Raw genomic sequence first — 27,458 nt, 5'->3', positions numbered from 1 at the left:
GGGCAGCTTTTTGCCTCTCTCCACCCCACGGCACAAGGCTGTTGAAATCAGTCCCCCCAAAAGACCTACCCCTCAAAATGAAAGTGATCAAAGTCTTTCAAATCAGATAAAATTCTGGAAGTGCAGAACATCTTCATCAATACCTCCTAACAAATAAACAATGGTTCTGTGCACCTTTTCACCACCAACTGCCACCACCAATCGTCAAAGAGTTTAGAATGACAGGGTCATAGGCATGGGGAAGTTCCTTTGGCTTTCAGTGGCTTTTACATATAGCATGGTAACTTTTTTTTCCATTCTCCCCACATTTCTACCAATTTACTACTCACCCCACCCTCCTATCCACCAATCCTGCCAATCACTTGCACACTAGGACAAATTTACAATGGGATCGGTTGCATGCTGTTTTTAACTATTTAGCAAGCATATAGTTAGTATAGTGTTGTGGTTTTGAGATTTTTGGCAAAGCTCCTAGAATGCTGATGTGTACTCTAAAGCAGGATTGAGCCTCTGACTCGACAGAAATTTGAATGATGTTGTGCCATGCCACAGGGCTACAGATTATAGTTACCTACACTCCGCTGCTACAGACGATTTAGTAGCAGCCCGAGAATGTTCAGTTCTGAGCTGCCATATGCATTTTGAATTTATCCCATTTAGCATGATTGTGCATTGTCATAAAACAAGATGAACGTTTGTTTTCAGGAGTTGTGCAGTGGCAATTTCTACCAATACTGTTGTTGACAAATAACCTTTGCCAGAAATGAAATGCAGAGGATGAAATCAACATTATCCTTTGTCTTGGTTCATCTGGTTCCCCGGATGCTTTTAATGTATTATTTCAATTAACCAGAAACAGCCTTAAATTGATGAGTAAGTACAATAATTCAGGGCTTTGTTAACTGGTCTTGCTTGAATTAAAATAAGGTGAATGAGCAGACGAATAATTCAAAAATTATCTTTTGTTAAGGAATGCAAGACTCTTGTCAACTTGAAGACAGCACACAGACTTTAAAGGATTGGTATCTTTCCTAAATTGCCAAGATGTCAAGTGCTGGACTAGCAGCACAGGAGATCCGTAGTCCGCTGAGTAACTGCTTCATGCATAGTCCTCATGGTGTCATCGGCAACAAGAGCTGCTGGAATCAGTCAAGTACCTTGGACAAGTGAGTAGAGTAACGGTGTGCCACTTGGTTTGGGTGTTGGTATCTTCACTGATAGGGGAGGTAATATGGTCTAATTTTGCCAGCAAACATTTCTCAGAAAATAATGAGATGTTGGCAAACGAGTCATTATCAGCACAGGTAAAATCCCAGTGTGGTGGTGTGGGTTTATATTTAGGAATACATCTGGGTTGATTGAGAGAGGATGACATTCACTGCAGCCGTTATAAACGGTGTTATAAATGGGAAGCGAGACATTCCACAAAAAAAGGCAAAACTTAGCCATAGGGAAGATGGAGAGCTTGAGGGTTGATTCATCAATAATACAATAAACATGTCAGTTAAGTAATATTGTTATGGAAGTTGACCTGATATTATGAATGACCCTGGTCAGGGTTCAGACAGCTAAATTAAGATCTTGATACACCTGCACCAATATGAGATTTTCCTGTGCAGAGTAAGATCTGATCCCTGGGATTAAGTGGGATTAGCTGTGAAGGTGCTTTTGGATTTTCAAACCCCTGAAGTGTTTACTTAACATCCTGAGAGATAAACCTGATCAACACCATTAGATATCCCAGGACTCATTTGAGGAACGATTTGGATTTCATAATGGGAAGAGTGAGATGGGGTCTGCTGTCCTTGAAGGATGGGATCAGAAGAGATGGAAAGCCTTTGTGTTCTAGGGACAGACTCTTCACTCAAACAGTCTTGATAAATGTTTTTCTGTTGCTTGTGTTTTTAGCCTCTACTTTGCTGAAGCCACAGCCGTGACCTGTGCTTTGAATGCTGCTCCCCACAAACAGTCCTACATTGTACCTTCAACCAACAGTACGTATCTCACCTCAAAGGGACAAAAATGTCAAAGTTTTTACTTGTTTTGTAGATAAATTGATTTTGGTAAATTACTTGCTCATGGGGTGTGGGTGCCATTGGTAATGCCAACATTGATTGTCCACTTCCAAACATCACTGCAGTTGAGAGTCAACCTCATTGTTATAAAATCATAAATTTGTCTTGGGAGTTCCTGATTTTGAATCGGACACAAATTAGATTCCTTTACTACATTTTAAATTAGTTGGCTCTGAGCTGTGTTTTGAATGGCCCGATAAACCACTTTATCACAGTATAATACCACTGGTTGAAGAAGGCTCATTATGACAGCCAGGGATGGATAGGTTCGGGTTAGAAGTGCCTGATTTATGGGTACTCTGCACATATGAATAAGCATTTTAGATACTGGCAAGATGAATGGAGATGACTTACCAGCCTTTGTGGGGCTGCAGAAATCATTATTTCCATGTGCTTCCTCTTCCCATCAACACCACCTACTTTTCTATTTCCGCCCGCACCGCACGTTCAGGTCTGGGTTGAGCTGGGCATGCTGAGCAGACTTGGTCACTCATTGAGTCAGCAAGACTGCTCTTCACGTGGCCGCCTGTCATAACTACCTCTCTGGGTCCTCTCCCACACACTGCTTTTGTTCACATCTAACTTGGGAATGGAACCTGGGGGCTGCCTGTCTGATTTGTTACTCTGTGTATCAGTTTGGTAAACTCTTTCCCTATCTGTTCTAATTCTGTTTTCATGTAGTCTGATGCCATCTTAACTCTGTCCTGAGACAACTTATTTCCTTTAGGTAGGTCCGCTTGCTTATGGCTGTTGCCTAGTCCCTTGAATCTTGTTCAATTACAATCATTCTTAGTTGGTCTCATAGGCACCTTGAATGAGGTACTGAGGTGACCAATGGCTCGAGAGCAAGAGCTTGGCAAGAGACGAGGCTTTGGAAAGGGGAGGGAGAAAACTGAGATAGACATTTAACATTTGTTTTAAACAGAATACTCCTTCCCTCTCTTTGAACAGGACAAGAAGCAGGGCCACTTGGACTGAATAGAGACTGCTGTTTTGGAAGCTGCCTCAGATCATCCTTCCACAAGGTACAGCATCCACCTCTGAAAATGCAAAACTGCGAGGAGTCTTTAGTACAGTTGGAGAAGGGTCAGCTGTTGTCTCAGTTTAATAAACTCTCAGTGAACAGTAATATGCTGCCACAACCTCAGACACCAGTAAGGGGAGCAACTGCACCAATTAACATCGGATGCTCCAGTGACCGAAGCTCTAAGCCACTTCCGCCGCTGCCTTTCTCGGGCGATGTGTCCTTCGATGACGTGGACAGTGAGGTCGAGTCCATCACGAACTCAGAAACTGACTTGCTCCTGCAGGACTACAGACCACTAAGCTTCAGGTACGGGGCTCCAAGCAGAAGGAGCTTCCGTGGGTGCGGGCAAACCAACTATGCTTACTCTGAGAGCGTTGGTCAGAGTCGAGTGCCAGAGAGTTCCCACGTTATAAAGGACACTAAAATGGAAAATAAAGAGGTCACTGAACATCGTGCTCGCCCCCACCGCAAATTGCGACGTTCGCATTCGGGCCCAGCTGGATCCTACAACAAGCCCACCATATTGAAAAATGCAAACTGCCTATCAAGTTCCTCGCCAGATTCCACTGAAGTGAAGCCTGAGATCCCCCCTCGAGTGCCCATACCCCCACGCCCGGTGAATCATGACTACAGGAGATGGTCTGCTGAGGTGATGCACTGCGACGAGGACAAACCGCCAAAAGTTCCACCACGAGAGCCCTTGTCCAGAAGCAATTCGCGCACCCCAAGCCCCAAAAGTCTCCCAGCCTACCTCAATGGGGTGATGCCCCCAACACGAAGCTTTGCACCCGATCCCAAATACGTCAGCAACAAAGTCCTCCAGAGGCAGGCGAGTGACGGGGCAACCTTGCGGGTACCGTGCATTTTACCGATCATTGAAGATGGGAAGAAGGTGAGCTCCACGCATTACTACCTGCTTCCCGAGAGACAAATTTCAGAAGTAATTTGTGGAAGCCCAGGCCTCTGAGGGATCAACTGATTGCACAACGCAACGCTTCAAGACATTTGCAGTCACCAAACCGGAGATGGGAAAGCAGAAACTTGTTTCCAATGTAAACTCTTCTTAGTTGCAACAAAGAAAAAGTGGCAAAGAATAATCCCAGTCTTATTGAGGCTCCTGGCTTGCAGGATCCACAGGAAAAACTAACATCATTGCGGAATGTGATCCCAAAACCTCAGCTAAATTCCATACATTACATAAGTATATGTGGAATATGACTTAACTATTATCTATAAAATGGAAGACCTTGAACAATCCACAGTGAACAGGATGCCTACTTTGGTTTTTGCTTTTAGACTTTTGTGACCTTTTCATCAGGATGTCTCTGTTGTTTTTATTGCACTTTATCTACTTCTGGAACTTTGCAATGAACAGTGAACTAGACTTTGGGCATGGCCACAATGCCCTTTGATATTCTGGCAGGTGCATTGTCTGTATTGGCCCATCATTAACCAGGAACCTTGCAGAAAACTAATACAGAAAATATTAGTTTCTCTGGCCAAAACTTCTTTACATAACTGTTCGGAGACCCTTTTGGTTGAGAAACTGGCAATTGTTACAGGGCAGTGTACAAGCAATTATGCTTGGTGTCAATTCAGCTCAGGGATGCTTAATGAAGGTCACCTCTTACTTAATGGCTATTTAAGTGAAAAAGTATTATGTTCAAGTGAAGGGAAAGAATTAAAAGACTTCTTAAAAACACACAACTGCCACAAATTAATGTTTCTGCCTCTCTTTCCCCATCCATTCAGTGATTTGCAGCATTGTGTTAAATGATAGAGAATCCCAAAGTTCGGAACGAGGGGAGTGGGTATTCCATTTTTCCCAGAAGGTTAGCAATCTGCGTGCTGCTGTTTCTCCTCCGTTCCCTCCTAATTTTTTTTTAAAGTGACCTCAAATGAGGTTGGGGGAAGGAAGGAGGGTATGTTGAGGGTGGGGGCTGCTGGTGGGAAGGTTTTCTACACATCATTCATCATTCTCTGCATATCAACACTGGAAGCTTGCCTGTTCTACCACGTTCAAGTACAATGCACAATCTGATTTTTCACTTACTTTTTTAAAGTGTAGATGACCAATGGCAGTTAACAGGAGCTGTTGTAGTCAAGACCCTGTTGGCAATAAGACTACAGAGGTGTAGTTTTGACCAGCTCCCCTCTGATATCATGTATGAATACCCTTTCTTGGTGATGATGTAAAATTAATCATGAAAGGCATGAGTACTGCCCAAACCTGCCACTTTATACATCGTGTGTCTGTGTTCAAACACTGGATTTCAAGCCAGACCCTCAAAGGTCCATGACAGCCACCTTCCAGGGGCTCTTGCTACCCAAAATGTTTATGGAGAGACACAATTTCTATCAGTATGCCCCTTAGTGATTCAAGCCTTGGACCATTACAATCTGGTACTTCGCATCACTTTATCGCCTGGATTTGGGGGGTGGGGGGGGGGTGGGAGGATGAAGGAGAAGCAAGAAAACTCTCTGGCTGACAGAGCCTTCCTATCTCGACACACCTCCCTGCTGAAAACCAGTGAGAAGAAAGGAAACTTCAATTGGAGTTTAAAAGAACATTCTCCCTCCTCCCCATGTATGACTATGAGCATATTGAGGGAAATGGTGGCAAAAAAACAGCTTGTGTTTTAAACTTATAGACTGAGTAAAGGGAGGCATAGTAAGAGGTTCAGTACTAACCTACAAGCTAGTTTACATGGTTTTGGACTGGACTAGGAACCTATATGAAGAATCATGCAGGTACTCGTTTGGAAAGTTTTTTGTCAGAAATCAATTAACTGTATGTAACATAAATGAAGGTCTATATTTCTGCTCTTGTATATTCACTGGCTGTAACATATTTTGTTTCTATAATATTTGTTGGAAAGCTCCAGAACAATGTTTCTGTGGGTCTGTGCAGTATTATTATATATATTTAAACAAAAAAAAAATCTCAGCTGTCTTTATTTTAGAGTGTGTGGTTTGCTCATGGTTTTTGATTGGTACATCCGCTCTCTCGACAGAATTTGGTGATAAAGTTGCTACTGTGACAACCTAATGTAAATTCAGTCCACAATCAGCAGTGCACCTCCACATTTTTCAAACTCTGACTTTGACCTGTAAATGATTCATGAAAAGTATCTCCCTTAAGGCGTGTTAAAGACTTTCTGTTCTCTTGTAGTTTAATTGGAGGCAAGAGCTCTGAGAGCGATGAATTACAGATGTGCTAGGGTGGGCTTTTTAAAACAAGCCAGCTGCACAGGAGTCAATTGTTCCCTCTTGCTCGGTGTCTGCAGATGTACAGGAAATGAATCAAATGCGTACACGTGAGCTAAACGTTGTGAAAGAGAATAATTCATTCCTTCTAAGTGTGTATTGGGGCAGAAGAGAAAACACACTTGCAGAAACAGTGCTGTTCACTGTTCCAAAGTACTTTACAATCCATTTGAAATGTATTTGCTAGTTTATGGTGGAAGCAAATTTGTGCAGAGAAAATTCTTCACGACAGTAATGTGAAGAAGTGACTCGATAATTGCTCAAGGTTCTGGTCGCCCCACAAGAGGAAGGATGCTGAGGTTTTGGAGAGGGTGCAGAAGAGGTGTACCCAGATGCTGCCTGAGTTAGAGGGCTTGTGTTATCATGAGAGGCTGGATAAACTTGGGCTGTTTTCTCTGAAGCGCCGGAGGCTGAGGGGAGATCTGATAGAGGTTTACAAGAATATCAGAGGCATAGATAAGAGTAGACAGGGAGTATCTGTTTCCCTGGGTTGAAAGTTCTAATGTCAGAGGGCATGCATTGAAGGTGAGGGGGAGGGGTAGGTTCAAAGGGGGAGGTGAGGGGTAACTTTTTTATTCAGAGTTGTGAATGCCTGGTATGGTGGTAGAGGCAAATACATTGGAGGCTTTTAAAAGGTGTTTGGATAGGCACATGGACGTAAGGGAGATAGAGGGATAGGGACATTGTGTAGATAGGAGGAATTAGTGTTTGGGTGTTTTTGATCTGCTTTTCAGCTGGTTTGGTACAACATTGCAGGCTGAATGGCCTGTTCCTGTGCTGTGTGTTTTTTGATGCCCTCCCAGTGTCCAATTCCAGCTTTCATTCTCTTCCCATCTCACAATGGGATTTGGAAAGCTCCAGCAAGAGCTCAATGAGTTCTGAAAATGGCTTAATTCAGGAGGTCAGAACTCCCAGCTGAGTAGACCTCTTCTGATACATCATTCAACTCTAGTATCACAGCAGAACTGACTCTTCACCCAATAATTCATCAGAGATTACATCATGCCATTTGCTGATGTTCTCTAAGTATTGAATTTCCAATCTGGCAGTATGCTGGATCATAACTGTACTAAGCTCTGTGTACAACTTCAAGTGAATGTCCAAGTCAGGAATGTAGTGAGTACAATAAAATTCCAATGTTCCAGTTAAAGTCTGGCACCCATAGGACATTTGAAAGTGGACTGAAACATTTTTGGGACATTATTAACCAAACATATGTTTATTTCATTATTTTTAAATGATACACAGTAGCACAATAAATTTTCCAGTGAATCCAACCAATCTGAAGGAAATAGAAGACTAATGTGTGAGCCAGATGTTCATCTATACAGATGGATTTCTGAATAAGCAGATACCAGATTATCAGCGTTTTACCACGTGGACAGTTCTATTAGAAGCTGTTCTTTGCAACTACATTCGGAAAGCTGTGTTGCCTACCCAGCATCAGGGTGACGGTGATCATGTCAGGATTAAGGAAAGATTTGGAGAACCACTTGTTGATGCCTATATGGGTGACACAAAAAAAAAATTCTATGACAGATTTAAGTCCGTAAGCAGAGTTACAAAACATCTGTGGATCAATCTTACATCTACATGTAAAATGGTAGAGGAGTCAAACTAAACCAGTGTGAATGCACAGTTCAAAGGGTGATTTGGGGAAAAAGGAATTTCAGTTTCTGGGCACTGGTACCTATACTGAGAAAGAGGAAGCTGTCCTATTGGAACTGGCTTTACTTTGAGACCAGAGTTACGGTGAATAGAATCATGAAGCTGAACAGAATTGGGGGAGAAAAAGCCCCTCGACCCAACTTGACAATGCTGGCCAAGTTGTTTAACGGAGCTGTTCCCATTTGCCTGTGTTTGGCTCTTGTCCCTATTTATATACCTGCAGATATAATAATTGCCATATCTCTGGAGGTTCATTCTATATAGGGACTATGCTTAGAAAAAGTTGCCTTTTGGGTCTCTTTTCCCTTTCACTTCAAACCTATGCCCTTGTTTTGAATTCCCCCACCCAGGGGTAAAGATTGTGGTTATTCATCTTACCTACATCCCTCATGATTTTATAAGCTTCTCAACTTCTTTGCTCCAGGGAGAAATTCCTAACCAGCCTCTCCTTACAACTCAAAATCTCCAGTCTTGGTAACATGCTTGCAAATCTTTTTGGCACCCTTTTCCACTTTAGTAACATCCTTCCACTAGTGGGGCAATCAGAACTGTACACAATACTCCCAGTGTGGCCTTACCAATGTCTTGTCCAGCTGAAACATGGAATTCCAATTCCTATAGTCAATTTTCTCAACAATGAAGGCAAACATGCCTAATGCTTTCTTCACCATCCTGCCCAGCTCTGCCACTGCTTTCAAGGAACTATGTACCTGCACTCCTAGATTTGTTCTTCGATGCTCCCCAGGGTCCTACCATGTACTGTATAAATCCTGCCCTGCTGTGTTTTACCAAAATGCAACTCTTCACATTTGTCTGATTTGAATAACATATGCTGCAGATTGGGATTTAAATAGATCAGAATCAGATATATCATCACTGATTTAAGTGATGTGAAATGTGGGGCGTGGGAGGGTTAATTTGAGAAGGGGAAATTCTGAAAGTTAAACAGAAAGGGAGAAAGTGACAGCTGCATTGAAATGGGTACTAATAAACAGAGAATAACATGGAGGGGCAAAGCACAGGAAGATGAGTAGATAATCTACATCATGGCCTGGTGTGAAAACGCCAATGTCCTTGAATAGTGGATACTGTCTAGTCCATCACGGGTAAAGCCCTCCCCACCACTGAGCACATCTACATGAAATGTTGCAGCAGGAAAGCAGCATCCATCATCAGGGACTCCCACCACTCAGGACACGCTCTCTTCTCGCTGCTGCCATCAGGAAGGAAGTACAGGAGCCTCAGGATTCACACCACCGGGTTCAGGAACAGTTACTATCTCTCAACCATCGGGCTCTTGAACTAAAGGGGATAACTTCACTTACCCCATCATTGAAATGTTCCCACAAACTACAGACTCACTTTCAACGACTCTGCATTTCATGTTCTCAATATCGCTTGCTTGCTTATTTATTTATTTATTTATTTATTTATTTGTATTTCCACAGTCTATTGTCCTTTGTACACTGGTTGAATGCCCAAGTTGGTGCGGTCCTTCATTGTTTCTGTTATGGTTATTATTCTATAAATTACATTGAGAATGGCTGCAAGCTAATGAATCTCAGGGTTGTATATGGTGACATATATGTACTTCGATAATAAATTTGCTTTGAACTTTGAATTTATTTTGATATGCAGGTCCTTCCCAATTAATAAATATCTGACGTCTGTATAGCCCATCTTCTGCCTTGTGAGGTGAAGGTTTGAGGGCACGTTTCCAATGTTCAGGTTGCAACAGTTCACAGGAACGGAACTCCGCTGTAACCTGGGGAAGAGTTCGTGTCAAAGCAAAGAGAACTGGCAAAAAGTCAAAGTTCTTTTTTATTTTAGGTGACCAAGGCTGGGAATAGAGTATTCCAGGAAATCTGAAGCTACAATAATAACCCCAATTCTAACCAAATGCTCTGATAATAGAGGATGTTATTAGGATTATAGTAATAGATTGTCTTAGCTCAGAAAATGAGCATATAGTGTAGGTAATTAGTCTAACAAAGGAAAGAATTCACTAGTGGAAGTAATCTTAAATTACTTAAATCACCTTATTGGACACCAACCGTTTTAGAGATTTTGTTAAGAATTTTGACCAAATTACAATGTAGATTTACTTAATAAAATCTTGGTGAAATGACAGACTTTTAATCAAATAATGATGTCAGGGACAGTAACATAAAATCAATCAAGGGTTTTCAAAATAAAGATAATGCAAAACTTGTGAATGACTTTACACAAAAAACTATTCCCAAAATTGTAGAGCAGATTGCAACTGTGGGGTGAGTAGTGTTAACATTTCAGGGTTACTGACCTTTCAAAGGAAATGGGGAAGGTTAGAAAACCTCAGCTCTGCTGAATGAATTCTCTCTCTACAGTAGCTACCTGGCTTACCTGCGGAGTATTTCCAAATTCCTACAGATGCACCACGGAGAGTGTCCTAACTGGCTGCATCACAGTCTGGTAAGTGGGCTGGTGGTGACGGGGGGGACTGGAGAGGGCTACCGTACACGATCGAAGTGAGATGCAGAGAGCTGTGAACTTAGCTCTATCATGGGCACTAATCTCCGTAGTATCCAGGATATCTTCAAGGAGCGGTGCCTTAAAGAGGGGGCATCCATCATTAAGGACTCCCATAACCCAGGTCACACTTTGTTCTCATTGCTACCATCAGGAAGAAGCACGAAGGTGCACATTCAACAATTCAGGAGCAACTTCTTCCCCTCTGCCATCTGATTTCTGAATGGACATTGAAACCTGAACACTACCTCACTACTTTTTAACATCTTTATTTCTATTTTTGCACTACTTATTTTATTTAAGTATTTTATGTGTGTTTTTTCTCTTTTATTATGTGTTACAATGTACTGCTGTCACAAAGACAACTTTCACAATGCATGCCAGTGATACTAAACCTGATTCTGATTCTGATTATTTCTTTAGTTTTATTTCAGCATTCCAGCATCTAAAGTTTCTGATATTTTAATCTTCACATGTATTAGGAAGGGTAGTCTTGAGGTTGATTTCTTAAAACTCATTCAAGATAGTTTCCTAGAACAGTGCATTGTGGCTCCATACAGAGGACAGATTATTTTAGACTTGGTCATAGATCATGAGATGGGATGAAGTGATGATCTCATAGTAGTTTATGGGAAGAGGTTAAATTTGAAATATTATGTCTCATACTAGGATCTTCAGTTTAAATAAAGACAATTATCTAGGAAAATGGCAGACATTTGGCACCTGTCTTCCTGGTTCACAAAAAGCAAACAAAAAAATAATAAATAATGTGAAAAAAGAAGGAACCTAAAACAAAAAGGTCAGTAGTTAAATAGGTAAATTAGTGGGGAAAAGAGCACACATCTTGCAAGCTATGTTTTAGAAAGGACCCAGTCGATTGAGGAACTGAAAATGGCTATAATTTAGAAAAGAAAATGAGCGAGGAGCTTAATATGCTGTTATGAAAATACTAGTGTCCATTTTTAAGGAAATAGTAATTAGGAAACCCCCATTTCCTTCCTGCTCTGCCTTACCCTTCAACTGTAACCTGTTTCTGTATGTCATTGTGACTGTAGTCCTAAAGTATCCAGCCAGTATCACACGATTATAAATCATGTCACCCACAATCCTCTGTCAACCCCACCCCAACTTATCTATAAATAGATGAACCAAAGCTCCCTCTGGATGCCAGTAACCTTGCTCTACCCTTTCAATTTCAGTCATTTACAATGAACAGGAACCCTGACTGACAAGTGTTCCTTCAAGAAACAAGCAGATCTGGTGTGTAGATAGATTGTGGCTTGTTGCTTCCCCCAGTCATTTTGCTGAGTGATTTTCCTGCTGCTAAGCAAGTACTGCAAAGAGGTCACGTCATGCCAGCAAGGAGCTGCATAAGTATATCTGCGGACCCCAACGTATTTCACTTACATAAATATACCTGTGCTATGCTATCAGAATGTCACAGTTGCTGTTAATACTTCTCTGCGTCTTCAGGGAAAGGACCTTGTTTAATATGTAAAAGGTGTTACTATTGAATTCACCTTCAGTCTTTTTCACTCCAGAAATAGGTTTCAGTCTATCCGATCTCATTACTCTAGACGTCCAGTCCAGAATTTGATGAGTTTGATCCAACTGTTTCTCAGAAACCTGTTGACCAAGAATCAGAGTTAAGTATTTTGAGGTCATTGATGCTCTAAAAACAAAACAAAAACAAAAGAAATAGATACATTGGTTGAGAATGATTGAGGGTGGGAGGTGCGTAGGGTTCTGAGGTGGAGCCCAGAGTATAAAGGCTGGTGAAAGGGTGGTAATCAGCAATATCTTATTGTAATTGGACACCAAGCAGTGAAACTTTAAGGAGTAAAGATGCATTTACAGAAGCCACTGATACTAATGAACAAAGTAATCATCCAGAACAAATCTTGTCTTTGAATAGACCCCTATGCTCTAAATTCCTCACAACTTTTCCCATTCTTCCAACATCCAGTCCCTGTTTTCTTCACCACCTCTCTGCATCAGCATCAGTAGATGTGGAAAGGATGTTTCCCATGGTGTGAGAGTCTAGGGCAGGAGGGTACAGCCTCAGGACAGAGGGGCACCCTTTCAAAACAGAGATGTGGAAGAATTTCTTTAGCCAAAGAGTGGTGAAGTTGTGGAATTTGTTGCCACATGCAGCTGTGGAGGCCAGGTTGTTGGGTGTATTTAAGGCAGAGATTGATAGGTTCTTGATTGAACATGGCATCAAAGGAGAAGGCCGGGATCTGGAGTTGAGGAGGAGAGAAAAAAGAAGGATCAGCCATGATTGAAACGGAGCAGACTCGACGAGCCAGATGGCCTAATTCTGAATTCCGCTCCTATGTCTTACGGTCTAATTGTCCATTACCTGTACCGTGACATCCAAATAGAACCTAGTATCCATTAACTACATAGTAACCTAAGTCAGCATTCATTACTGCTGAGCAAGTCCATCTACTTAACTTTAAAGTGACTTCCAATTACCAAGCAGAAGAGTAACTAGCAAAAAAGGAGGGAAGTAACATTCAAACAGGGATATTAGGAAGGATTTTGTTTACATTTATTTGTTGGCAATGTGTGGGCGTTGGTGGTGGTGACCACATTTATTGCCTCTAAGAGGAATAAATCCCTTACTGCCTCTGAGAGGAAATAGTTGCGAGTCAATGTTTCCTGCATCCGCAGGCTAATTTACACCATGCTGGATTTCACAGATTTGCTCCCTGCAATGATCTTGGTGAGCCAGATGGCCTTTAACAACAATCTGAAAGCTCCATTGTTCCCATTTCTCAAGCTAACTCTTTACAATTCCAGGTGTGCTTAGTTACTTCAGCTACACTGAAATTCAAACTTATGCCTCTAAATCAGAAATCCATGAATCAAGTCTAGTAACTTGGGCATTAAGCTATTAAAATGACAAATGTATTTCAAAGTTCAAAATAAATTTATTATCAAGTATACATATGTCATCGTATACAACCCTCAGATACATTTCCTTGCAGGCATACTTAATAAATACAAGAAACACGACAGAATCAATGAAAAGCTACACCCAACAGGACGGACAAACAACTAATATGCAAAAGACAACAAATTTTGCAGATACAATAGAAAAATAAAGAGATAATAATAATAAATAAACAATAAATATTCGAGAACATGAGGTGAGAGGTCCTTAAGGGTGAGTGCACAAGTTGTGGGAACAGTTCAGTGATAGTGGGAGTGAAGTTGAGTGAAGTTATCCATTCTCATTCAGGAGCATGATGGTTAAGGGGTAATAACTGTTCCTGAACCTGATAGTGTGTCTCCTGAAGCCTGTGTGGCATGTGGCCAAGTGGTTAAGGCATTGGTCTAGTGATCTGAAGGTTGCTAGTTCAAGCCTCAGCTAAGGCAGTGTGTTGTGTCCTTGAGCAAGGCACTTAACCACACATTGCTCTGCGATGACACCAGCGCCAAGCCGTATCAGCCCTTGCCCTTCCCTTGGACAACATCAGTGGCGTGGAGAGGGGAGACTTGCAGCTTGGACAACTGCCAGTCTCCCATACAACCCTGCTTAGACCTGTGCCCTGGAAACTTTCCAAGGCGCGAATCCATGGTCTCTTGAGACTAATGGATGCCTATTTTGAGGCTCTGTACCTTCAGTGAGAAGAGAGCATGGCCTGGATGGCGGGGTTCCTCGATGATGGATTTTGCTTTCCTGTGACAGTGCTTCCTGTGGATGTGTGCAATGGTGGGAAGGACATAACCCCTGATGGATTGAACTGTGTCCATTACTTTTTGTAGGACTTTCTGTTCAAGGGTATTGATCCTCTGAAATGATAACACTGAGGAATTTAAAGTTGATGACCCCTTGATGAGGGTGGCTCATGGCACATGGATCTCTGGTTTCCCCCTCCTGAGGTCAATAATCTGCTCCTTGTTGGTCTTGCTGACATTGAATAAGAGGTTGTTGTTGGCACCACTCAGCCAGATTTTCAATCTCCCTCCTACATGCTGATTTGTCACCACCTTTGATTTAGCCAATGACAGCGGTGTCATCAGCAAACTTAAATATGGCATTGAAGCTATGCTTAAGTATAAAGCAAGTAGAGCTGGGCGCTAAGCACACAGCCTTGGGACGCACTTCTGCTGATGGTAATTGTGAAGGAGATGTTGGTGCCGGTCCGAATTGACTGGGGTCTGCAGGTATTAAAATCAAGGATCCAATTTCACAAGGAAGAATTGAAGACAAGGTTAGTTTTGAGAGGATGATAGTATTCAACACTGAGCTATCGTCAATGAAGAGCATCTTGATATATGCACCTTTGCTGTCCAGATGTTTCAGGCTTGAGTGAAGAACCAATGAGATGGCATCTGCTGTGGACTGTTTTGCCAATGGTAAATTGGAGTACATCCAAGTTGCTTCTCAGGCAGGAGTCAATACCTTTCAACACCAACCTCTCAAAGCGCTTCATCACGGTGGATGCAAGTGCTACCAGGTGATAGTCATTGAATTAGGTTACCATGTTCTTCTTAGACACCGGAATAATTGAAGCCTGCTTAAAGCAGGTGGGTTATCTCAGACTGCCAAAGCGAGAAGTTAAAGATATTGGTGAACATGCCAGCCAGTCAATCAACACAGTTCTTCAGCACTTGGCCAAGAATACTCTCACATCAGCCTCAGAGAGTGATATCACAGGGCCATTGCGGGCTGTGGGAGCTTGTGAAGGTCTTCCGTGTTTTGATGGTCAAAGCCAACATAGAAGACATTGAGCTCATCTGGGATCTTCACTGAAGTATTTGCAAAATACAAATCCGGATAGTTTCATAAAGGGAACTGTAGAGTATTTTCCCACTTTGTGATATTGCAGCATCCCCTAGTGTCCAGTATCTGAACCATGACCACAAGTGAAGACGCAAGAGAGGCTGCAGGCACTGAAAATCTGGAGCAAACACACAAAATGCTGAAGGAGCTCCAACGGGTCAGGCAGCATTTATGGAAGAAAATGGACAGTTGATATTTCAGGTCGACTCACTTCACCAAGACTCTGATGAAAGATCTCTACCCAAAATGTCAACAGTCCATTCCCCTCCATAGATGCTACCTAGCCCTCTGAGTTCCTACAGCATTTTTTTTGTGTGTTTGCTCTATGACCTCAACTGATATCTTTACAAAATCTTATTACATTAAAAGTATGCAGACACACTATACACAGTGAAAAATAAAAATAATTCGATCAAACATAGCTCCAATGCAATTGACTACAAAGCTAATTTTTACAACTCAAAACAAAGGCTATGTCCTCTTAGTCTGATTGTACAGCAATGGAAGCATGGAGTGTACTACACGGTGGAGATCAGACTCGCATGCAGACCAAGTTCCAGATTATTCCGGTTCCTGACACCAACTTTCAAATTCATGTACTAGGAGTTATTTGATCCAAGAACTTGAACTGTATTGTGATTGTGCACATAAAGCAGTTGGACCCAGCTGCAGATTCCCCAATGCTCCCAAAAGAGCCTATTTTGGTGAGCACATCTATCATATACTTGCATGCAAGGAATGCACGACAATGTTGCCAGAGATCCAGAGCAAATCTGTACCCACTGGTAATAATCTTAGAATCATAAGTCAGCAATTAAAAATAAGAATGGTCACTGATTTCTGAGAGCTCTCTCTCTGACCTTTCTACATCTTAATGAGAGAGATGATATGAGTCATATGCTACCCATTAGCATGCATTCAGATATGCTAAACATATCCCCTTACTCTTCAGCATGGCCCACACAGTCCAGTTCCCCACAGACAAGCCCAACTTCCTTTTGGTTGTCCTACACTTCTTAAATGACTGGGTGGTCTTTGTTACTTCTTCAGAGTTAACAACCAAACCACATGGTCCATTATGGGGGCCACTATGTGGAATGAAAGGACTGCAAAACTATTTAGTTTTTGAACTCCATGCTATACTACCTGGTATAAAGCATCCTCAATGTGCTCTTCTGTGTAGATGTCAATGAGGTGTTGTACCTATTGAGCAGAACATTATTATGGTGTTCTATGTTTAAATGATTAGAGGCCAAGTCTTACTCTTTTACATTAACAAGTTGCTCTCTCAGTAGCCACTGTGCTACTCTTAACATCCAGGTGTTGGTTGGCCCTCCTTATTTGTATTCCTTTCCCAGTTAACTGAAGTGGAGGTGCCTCTTCCCAAGAAAGAGATAGCATAGGCAAGATGGGCTGAACAGTCTTGCCTGGCACGTGCATGTATACACTAAAGTCACCAATTTATTGTGCACATACAGAGAATTTCTTTTGCAGTGGATTTGGACTTGGCTTATTGTTTGGGAGGTTTGAATGTTATACTGCACATGATGCACAATCGACCTTTCCTCTAGAACTCCTACCTTTGTAGCGAATGGATATCATTAAGGAAACACACCAGAAGCAAGGTTTGTGCATTAAAGGGTGCTTGCAAACGGTTTCATTAGAAGAGTGGACTGAGGGAGCAAGTTTGCTCTTGGAGGCAAAGGAGTCAAATGGGTGATCGAGAAGGAGCAAGATTTGGACAGCATTGATACATGTAATTAATACATTTAAAGACTTTTCACCAGAGTACAAAGAGATAACATGGAACTTTGAACATGTGGAATATCTAAGAAATTAAAAAATGGCCAAATATGTACATTGTTATCTGAAACAATGATGAAAAATGTTAAAACTTTAACTGGATACTTTGACATGAAATACTAAAGCACTGCATAAAAAAATGGTCTCCCACTTCACCAGCAGTTGAGATTATGACCACCATCAAATATAAGACTATCAGATCACATGGCATAGGAGCAGAATTAGGCCATTTGGCCTATCGAATATGCTCTACCATTTAACCATGGCTGAGTTGTTATTCCTTTCAACCTTTGACGCCCTTACTAATCAAGAATCTATCAATCTCTGCTTTAAATATACCCAGCAACCCGGGCTCCACAGCCATCTGTGGCAATGAATTCTGCAGGTTTACCACTCTCTGGCTAAAAAAATTCTTCCTCATTTCTCTCCTTTTTTTCTGAAGCTGTGCCCTCCGGTCCTAAACTCAATAGGTCCTATGTTCAATAGGTTTCAATGAGATCCACCCCCCACCATTCTTCTAAACTACAGTGAATACAGGCCCAGAGCCATCAAACGCATCTCATACATTAACCCTATCATTCCCAAAACCATTCTCCAGAACCTCCTCTGGACTCTTTCTAATTCCTTTAGATAATGGGCCCAAAATTGCTCACAATATTCCAAGTGCACTCTGATAAATGCCTTATAAAGCTTCAGTATTACATCTTTGCTTTTATATTCTAGTCCTCATGAAATTAATGTTAACATCGCATTTGTCTTCCTCACCACTGACTCAACCTGCAAGATAACTTTTAGGGAATCCTTTACAAGGACTCCCAAGTCCCTTTGTACCTTGATTCCTGAAATTTCGCCCCCATTTAGAAAATAGAATATGTCTTTATTCCTTCTATCAATATCCCAATTAATCCCACTTAGGATCATCAGAGTTGGCAGCATATATTAAGTCGATCAGATTCATGAAGAACCTTCTTTACAAAAATATAATTTACTCGTAAAATTTACATACTTAATATAATTCACATATTGTTACTCGCAGTGTAAGGCAAATAACACTTGTTTGTACATGATATGATAGAGTCGTAGATTCGTAGAGACATATGTCACAGAAATGAGCCTCCAGACCCACAATGTCCATGCTAATCTTATCCAGGAGAAGAAAAATGTAACAAAGCTTGCACAAATATGAACATGGTTCATTCTCCCCCTCTGTACTATGGTAACCAGGTTTATCTCTGTGACAAGAAAGTAAAAACTAACCTCAACTAGATACTTCAAATATCTTGTACATTGTGTTGAAAAGGGTAGGTATAACTTGCAACTTTTGTCAATGCAATTAAATTTCCGCAGTTGAAAAAAAGACTGCCAGCAATAAAGTGTCAATAATAATTGGGCTTTTATCACAATTTGAGGGATCGAAACAAGATTTTTATCGAATATTTGGACAGTGGATCGTAGCAATTGATATTACACTTAAAAAAAGTCAAAAATATGCTTTTTTGTGCATACTTTGCACTTCTCTAAAGTGCACCAAAGAAATTGATAGATTTACCTTACATCTAACTGACCCCAAATCAATTCTTACAGATTCACAGTCCTGTGCACCATGCTTCAATTTTTTTAGGTGTAATTGGGTTCTGCATATGTTCCCTCCATGTAAGTGGTTCCTAAATTAGGTCACGGAGTGCGAGCAATCTCTTCGTCTGGTTCTTTGATGCGTTTCCTTGACTCGGTTTCTCAGTTTAAATCAGGGGTGCATAAATTCAGGTCATGGGGGCAGATTATTTATTTCTGATGCTTATTCACAAGATACAGTTTACTTGTACAAGCCATTGAACAAAATATATAACAGGTTTTTTTTTCAAAGTCTAATTGTTCAGACGTTCTCCTTAGAAGGGAGACATTTTCCCATCCAACTAGATCAGGAAGCTGAACACATTGATCTGGATAGGTTACATGTTAAAATGGTAGATCAGCAAAAATCTCATAAGCTCGCAGCTAGTGAGGGAGGGAGATGAACTATCCTCAACTAATTTGGAAGTTAGGGATGGTGTCAAATTTAATGAATCATATACCTCTTTGTGTCCGTGCCAACATTTTGAAGGAGCTCTTTGAAACTACAGTTTATGCAACTAAGCATGTTCAATTTGATTCAATTCAAATTTAATTGTCATTCAACTATACATGAATACCCATGAATACAACCAAACAAGACAGTGTTACTCCAGGATCAAGGTGCAAACCACGGTACCAACAATCACACGCAGTAAGCACACACAAGATCACAATCGTGTAATAAGAGTCCCAAGCCTCCACTCCTCGTCTCCCCACCCCGTGGCTTGATGAATACATCTCCCCACCCAGCTACGTCAGGAAGCTGAACACATTGATCTGGATAGATTACATCTTAAAATGGGAGGTCAGCAAAAATCTCATAACTCTCAGCAATGGTAGTGAGGAAGGGAGATTTCAAAAGAAAGATGAACTATCCTCAGCTAATTAGGAAGTTAGGGATGGTATCAAATTGAATGGTTCATATACCACTTTGTGTCTGTGCCAACATGTTAAAAGAGCTCTTTGAAATTACAGTTTATGCAATGTTGTGTACAACACCACTGTATCCCTCTGCTAAAAAATGAAACAACCATGCACACACAAGTATTGTAATCAGTGTCAAGATGGCTGTATCACAGCCCAGCATTGCCCTGTGCTACAAGATTCACCATGATTCTTGAGCATTTGGTCTTTGGTCCAAGGCCTGATTTAGGTAGGCCCCGGACTCAGACCTGATAGTCGCCGAATCAATCGGGTGGTTGTGCTCTACCTCTGGTTTACAATTGCAGCCAAATCATTTGCTCCTGGCGGTTTGTTATTCATCACTGAGCTAGACTGACTAAGGCGCTCAGTGTAAGTGATCGTGATCTGGTTAAGATCCTTGCGGTCCTCACCACCTTATTGTAGGCCACTTCATTCAACAACTCTTGATTATTTTCTCACCTCTTTATTCCACCTCTGGTGCTTTTCCTATAGATCAAATTCTCCTTTACTGTATCCATAATCACTTGGAAGGCCAGCAACTTTGCTCATTCCTTATTTCCCTTTTAAAGGCAATGGTCAGCTGATTTCCTGAATCCCCCCCAATCTGTTTGTTGTTGCATAGGAATTTCCAGGATTTACATCCAGTTCACAAATAAGTGACGCTATCTTTCCAAGTCTGGATAGAGTGTGACCTGTTGGGAACTTAAAGCTGCTGGGCATGCGGAAGCACCTGCTGCTCTTTGCCCTTTTAAATGAAGATATCGTGGGGTTTGAAGGTCTAGTTGATGAGCAATAGGCATTTTCTGCAATACGTTTTGTAAATGTACATTTACGCCGTGTTGCGTTGGTGGGATTGAATGCATAGATTGCCAGTCTGAAAGGCTGTTACATCCTGGATGACTTCTTGAGATTGTTGGCATTGTTTTATCTGAAGATAAATATGACGTGCTTTATTTCAATCTTAATATACCATGTAAATAGTAGAAAGAATTCTGCTCTCAGGAAGCGATTCACTTTCCATTCTCTGCTTTTAAATATCATTAGAAGTTTGCTGTTGAGAATTTCCCAATAAATGGTGACTCCCCAGGATGCTGATTGGTGTCCATAAAACGGTGTTAAGACCAAGTGGTAAGATTCCTGGAGAAAGTCACTGATCTGCTTTGTAACTTCAGAAACTATGAAAGAAAAACACAGGCTCCGGGATATATTTTGTCTTTAGTTTTTCTTTAGTGAGGCACCCACATATGATGTGCTGGTGTGATGACATCTGCCAGACACATACTTCTTACATAGAACTCATAACGAATTATGTAAACAACAAAGAATAATTAATCAAACAATGTATTTACAATATTACTCAGATACTAAATATACTGCACTCCTTCCTGATTACCTATAAACTCCAACTCAATATAGAATGCATCTGAACTCAAATATGTAACACAATGTTCACAAGTTTTATATATAAACTCTGACAGTTCTATTCTTCTCTAACAATAGACTCTGCTCCTCTCCACTGTTCGATGTGTCGTCTCCAGACGATATCAGATGCAATCTCCACTGAATGTGAGAGTGTGTCCACTTTTGATCACTTCTGCAGACCCTTGCCATAACTGCTTGCCCAGGAATGAAACATCAAACCTCCTTGGTTGAGAAGCCCTCAATTTGTCTCAGCTGTTTGTCCTGCATACTCCTTCTGAGACTGGGTTTGAGGAGACCGAAGCAGGAGCACAAGGGACAACCCAGGAACAGGTGAGTTGTTGGTTGTGGAGTGTGCGGCATTCCGATATGCAAGGAGGAGATTGGCGAGCTTCTGATTCAGTGTCAGTGTGGTGCGTTCTTTAGACTCTGAACTGACCTTTCTGTTAAGCCATTTGTAGCTGGATGGCACAGTTCAGATGTTCCACAACAAACTATGGTCTGCTGTCATTGACTAAGTTTTGGGGAATACCAGTCCTTGAGAAGAGGCTTCTCAACATGTCAACAGTGCGCGAGGAGTGGAGGCCATTGGGAACACTTCTGGCCACTTGGCAGCTGCATCCACTACTAAGAAGAAACTTGTGCCCATGAACGGTCCAGCAAAGTCCACATGAATCCTCTGCCAAGGCAGTGCCCAGGGATGGGGAGGTGCTGCTCTTGGCATCTTCTTGAGGTGTTGGCATCCCGAATCGTGCATGGCAGGCTGCTCGATGTGCTGATCTATCCCAGGCCACCAGAGAAAACCTTGAGCCAACGCTTTCACTTTGACGCATGTAGATGACCGACTCCTCTAACTCTTTAGTTCTCAGCTTAGATGGTACAGCTCTCGATCCCCACATAAGGCAGCCTGGGTTAAGCACAAGATCATCCTGCTATTGGTAAAAATGGGGGAACTGGAGTTTCTACTGCACATTAAAGCCATTTTGAGTTGCTATGTAGATATGAGACAGTGTGGGTTTTCTCTGGTTTCTCTTTGTATCTCTATCTCTATCTCTACTGTAATAGGGAGACTTTCAATTTGCAATATGGACAGTACGTCAAGAGGAATGTCCTCTTTTGTAAGTTTTTCAGGTGTTTCCTTTTCCCAGGGTAAATGAGACAATCCATCAGCATTTCCATGATTAGTTGTCCTCTTGAATTTGATTTTGTAATTGTGTCCTCCAAGAAACAGAGCCCATTTCTGCATTTATGCTGCTGCTGTTAGTGGAACTAGTGGTTGATGATCAGTAATGAGGGTAAACTCTCTCCCATACAAATACTAGTTGAAACGCTTTACCTCAAACCAGACTCAAGGCCTCTGTGCATATTTTTCTCTGTAGCAGTAAGGGAGTATGTTACAAAGACTACACTTACATCGCTCATACCATGTGACATGACTCACCTGTACCATAAGGAGAGGCATCAGAGGCAGGTTACACTGCACGATGTGCATCACCATGTGTGAGTATAGTGCGAGTCACCATTTCCTTCATCTTTTGGAAAGCCACCTCACACTGCTTTGTCCGTTGTTATTTCTCCCCGATCTGTAGTTATGAGTTCAAGGAGTGGGACTCAGTAGCCAAGTTTGGCAGGAACCTGTTATAGTAATTGACAAACCCTAAAACGGACCACAGCTGTGACATGTCCTTTGGGGCATCCGCCACTGAATGAATTTTCTCAGCACACTTGTGTAAGCTGGTGCATCAGTGGTCAATTGTGTGACCACAGTAAGTGATGCTTGGATTAAAGAATTCACACTTGTTGCGACATGCTCTGAGGCCCTAATCTTCTAATCTTTTTAACACTGTCTTGAGATTTTGGAGATGTTCCTTCACATCCTCACCGATAACAACGATGCCATCCAGGTACACTGAGTACCTGGTCCATAGCTTTCTGCCAGAGTGCAGATGCAAAGGCTTTACAATAAAAAAAAACCCTATTATAGTGATAAAGCCCTTTATGAGCATTTATGACAGGAATCACTTTGGACTTTTCCTCCATCTCCATCCATAGGCAAGCCTCAGCAACCTCCGCTTTGCTGAACCATTTCTCTCCAGAAAGGTTTACAGAGATACCTTCTATCCTGGGTTGAGGGTATTGATCTACTTTCAGTGCTGGGTTGATGGTGACCTTAAAATCATCACAGATCCTGACAAACTCATTTTTTTCTTTGCTGCTGGACCACCGACACTGCCCATGGGCTCCACTCAACCCTGGAAATGATTCCTTTAGCCTCCATGTGATTTAGCTCACTGGCTATTTTATCACAGATGGTATGAGGTACCAAATGGGCTTTGCAAAACTTGGATGTGGCATTTTCACTTAATGCTGTCTTACCCTTGATATGTTGGAGTTTTCCAATGCCATCCTTAAACACTGCTGTGGCACACATCCAGTAGCTTTCTTAATTTGCTTTCTGTTGAATCTTTTGCACAGGATGTGGCATACAAATGGTGGATGGATCTCCAATGAAGTTGTAGTTGTCTCAGCCCATCTGTTTTTACCACATGCAGGCCCAGTGTGGCTTGTTGGTTGTTGTAATTCACTGTTAAAATTAACTTCCCATAGGAGTTATCTTTTCTCCAGTTTAAGTTCTTAGCTGGATACCTGCAGGCTTCAGTTCAATATTTTTGAAATGCTTTTCAAACTCATTTTATGTAATGACTGAAACAGCTGAGCCAACTTCCAAGTTCATTTTAATTACTGTTCACTTGTGGTGTAAGCCATATTGCTGGCCTCTTGTTAGTTTTCACATTGTATATCTCAAAGCTACTCAGTCATGCGTCCCTCTCATCATTATCAGATTTTTCATCAACGGCATGCAGATTAGCGCTATTTTTGAAACTGCATCTTGACTTTGCCCTGAGCAGTCCTTTTATTTTTGCCTGCCTGATGTGCTCTTTGTACGTGTGCTACTTCCTTACATTTTCTGCAAGTTTTGCCTTTAAACTTGCATTGGTCTGGTGTATGCCAGCCTTTGCCACATTGCTAACACAATTTATTTCACCAGGCAGGTTTCTGTTTTGACCTTGCAATTTTGTTCACACTCACTTTCATTTCAGACTGCAACTCAATTGTGTCTCTGGATGCTGTTTCCATTGATACAGCAATTTTAACTATTCTTTTGAATTTGAGTTTTGCTTCAGTTAGGCGTCATACTTGAATGCTTCCTTGTAAGATTCCACAAGCTAAATGATTTCTTAGTCTATCCTTAAGCCCATTATCGAACTGACATACTGTAGCTCAGGCAAATTCTTCAATTCAGCCACATAAACTGAAGTGGATGCTCCTTCCTTTTGACTCCACTTATGAAACCTAAAGTGTTCTACAATCAAGAATGGTTTTGGTTCTAAATATTCCTGCATTATATTCACAATATCAGCAAAGTTCATTTTGACCAATTTTAGTTGGAGCTGTCAGACTTCCGTGCAAACTTTCTTTTTCCACTGATTACATTCAGCAACACTGGCGCTCATTTCTTATCAGCTATTCCATTTGCTTTAAAATACTGTTCAATTCATTCAGTATACATCATCCAATTATCTGTCATGCAATTGAACACATTTACCTTTCTAATGTAGCCAGTCAGTTCTGTGTTTTAAAAACTCATTGTTTAGGAGCTCATGGGTATACCCACTGCTTATTAATTTTGTCTATTTTCTGCCTTTTTTAAAACTCAATTGTCTCTCTCCCCTTCTGAAGAAAATAACATATCGCGCTTCAACAGGTAAGTCGTCATCTTGGGTTGTTTTTAAAATTTCCTCATCGCCACTATTATGTTTTATAACTTCAGAAACTAGTAGTGGTGGAAAAACACAGGAGCCGGGTATGTTTTGTCTTCTTAGTTTCTCTTGGTGAGGCACTCACGTAGGACACGGTGGTGTCATGATATATGCCATTCATTACTTATTACCGGTAACCCATAATGAAATATGTAAACAACAAAGAATAATTAATCAAACAATATATTTACAATATTACTCAAATATTACTGAGACATTAAATACACTAGAGTCACTGCCCATAACTTAAGTATTGCAAACATTTCTTGTCACTTTCCAGCAAATGCCTAAATGTATCGATAAGTCAGCTCTGTCCTGTATTGACATCTAAATCTGGTTTAAAACGATACCTTTACATAGCATGAAGTTCAGCCCGTAGCGCAAATGAAACCTGGTACAGCCAGAAGCAGTTTAAAGCTCAGCCGTTATAATGCGAGAGGCCAAAAGGCAGGAAAAGCAGAGGCTGGGGTTGGACAACCAGTGATGGCGTGCATGAGTGCAGGATCAGCCGTCGAATCAAGGTGCATTTTATTGTCAAAGTATGCATTCTGATATCTGTCTTCTCCAGATAGCTATGAAATACATATGAAAAAGATGTATTTTCTCCCCGCAAAAAAAGAACGACAATAACAATCTCCAACCCCTCCTCTGCAGAAAAAAACATGAATCCAATCCAGAACCCCTCCCCACAGAAAATAAACAACAGCAATACAATCCCCAACCACCCTGCAGAAAAAACAGCAACAATAACAATCCCAACCCCCTCCCCCACAGAAGAAACAGCAACAGTACAATTTACGAACCCCTCACTTGCAGGAAGAAAGACAACGACAATAAGAACACGTCCCCACCCACAGAAACAAACAGCAACCAACCCATTCACTTGCAAAAAAAGTAGAGACAATAGCATCAAAAAACCCCTACCCCCCACCACTGACATATGAAGAACTTACAGATCACCCACCCACCAATCGGCCACAAGAACGAAAACACCGAAAAACTGAAGTAGACCAATATAAAGTTCAGTCAAATCACATAAACCTCAGAACATCGAACAGTTCTTCCATGACTCAAAACACACGCCCGATCTGAATGGTGGCCTCCATTGGGAGTGATCACTGACCCTCTGGCCCCGTTGGGAGTGATTGCTGATCGAGCTGAATGCCATCGTCCTGGTGGCCTCAGTCCGGTCACTCACTGACTGGGTTCAAACACCTTCACCTCAATGGTTCAATCTTCATCTCCGCTTCAAGATGCAGTTGCTCATGACCCTGCCTTTGTTTTTTTTTCCACAATCCAGCTTGTGTTCTCGGCCCTGATCTCTGATCTCCACGAGTCAGCTCTCCGGACAGAGCATAGCACTAGGTCCTTCAATTGAGATGCAAACTGTACATCACAGACACCAACACTTTACGTAACAAAAGCAATACAAAAAGAACAAGCAGAAGGTGTAGAAAAAGTGAAATAATTCAGAAGATTTCCCACCTGGAAGATGTCGCCGATTGGAATCATTAATCCAGCACAACACTGCGGCCTGGCCAATGGGATGGGCTGGGGTGGAATGGGCTGTCCTCAGACATGTTTCTATTCTCATCATATCTGGGCATCGCGTGTTTCTATTCGAGCATGTTTGACTAAGAATGGGCTGGTTTTGCCCATTCTTACTCATGATCATAATGTTTAAACAATCATTCCCTTACATACAATTAATCTCTTTGCTATTCTCATGGATGTTTTCTATAATGATTCTCTTTCCTGGAACCTGACGTGGGTGACAGTGTGGGGATGCACGTTACACTGCTGTGGCAGCTTACCCCCCCAATGATCCCGGTTTCTGTGACTGGAATTTGCACTTTCTTCCTGCGACTGCATGGGTTTTCCAGGGTTCTCTGGCTAACTCCCACAGTCCAGTGAAGTGCAGTAGGTCACCAAGCTGCTGTAAATGATCCTTTGTTTGGATAACTCATAGAAGAAGATCGGGAATGCAGGGACTGATGAACACGGAACACGAAAAGTTCTCAGTGCTTTCCGCATTGGTCGGGTCACAAGGGTGCCAGACATGAGTTTCAATCTGTACGGCAAAAATACTCTGCGCTGTTGGGGTCTCTCATAGATGAGTTAAATAACAGTTAGCTTCACAAACTTCAATAATTTTATTGCCACCACCTCTTCTTCCACCTTTTTATTCCACGTGAATAAGCCCTAAATTTTCAGTTTGCTGTTCAGATAGATGACTTCTCATTTCTAGTGTCATTTACATCGAGTTTCACTGTACTTTAAGAAGGTGCAGGCTGAGCTTTCCTCGCGGCCTCCTCCTCTGTGTAGAAAATTAGGAGCACCAAGTTTCTGGGAGTGCACACAATGGGCAATTTCGCCTGGTCCTTCAAACCACCTCTTTGGTCAAGCAAGCACAGCTGGGTCCCCATTTCCTGAGGAGATCAGGCAAGAGAGGTTCCCCCACACCCATTTTCTTTCTTTATCGATCTTTTTATTAGTTAAATAAAAAATACATATATATATATATATATAAACAAGAGGAG

General features: G+C 41.6%; 1 protein-coding gene across 1 annotated transcript in view; it reads left to right on the top strand.

Moving 5' to 3' along the window:
* Positions 1 to 6,034, top strand: part of LOC132382160 (ERBB receptor feedback inhibitor 1-like) — an 11,821-nt gene extending 5,787 nt beyond the window's left edge. Inside the window, exons 2-4 of the mRNA XM_059952082.1 lie at positions 971 to 1,166; positions 1,909 to 1,994; positions 3,027 to 6,034. Of these exons, the coding sequence (XP_059808065.1) occupies positions 1,045 to 1,166; positions 1,909 to 1,994; positions 3,027 to 4,069 (1,251 nt within the window). The 5' untranslated portion in view covers positions 971 to 1,044 and the 3' untranslated portion in view covers positions 4,070 to 6,034. The remainder of the gene's footprint in view (positions 1 to 970; positions 1,167 to 1,908; positions 1,995 to 3,026) is intronic.
* Positions 6,035 to 27,458: the final 21,424 nt, after the last annotated feature.

This window comes from Hypanus sabinus, chromosome 27, assembly GCF_030144855.1.
Source record: "Hypanus sabinus isolate sHypSab1 chromosome 27, sHypSab1.hap1, whole genome shotgun sequence".
Lineage (NCBI taxonomy): Eukaryota > Metazoa > Chordata > Chondrichthyes > Myliobatiformes > Dasyatidae > Hypanus > Hypanus sabinus.
The sequence above is the reverse complement of the archived record's forward strand: the minus strand, read 5'-3'. Positions and strand labels throughout refer to the sequence as shown.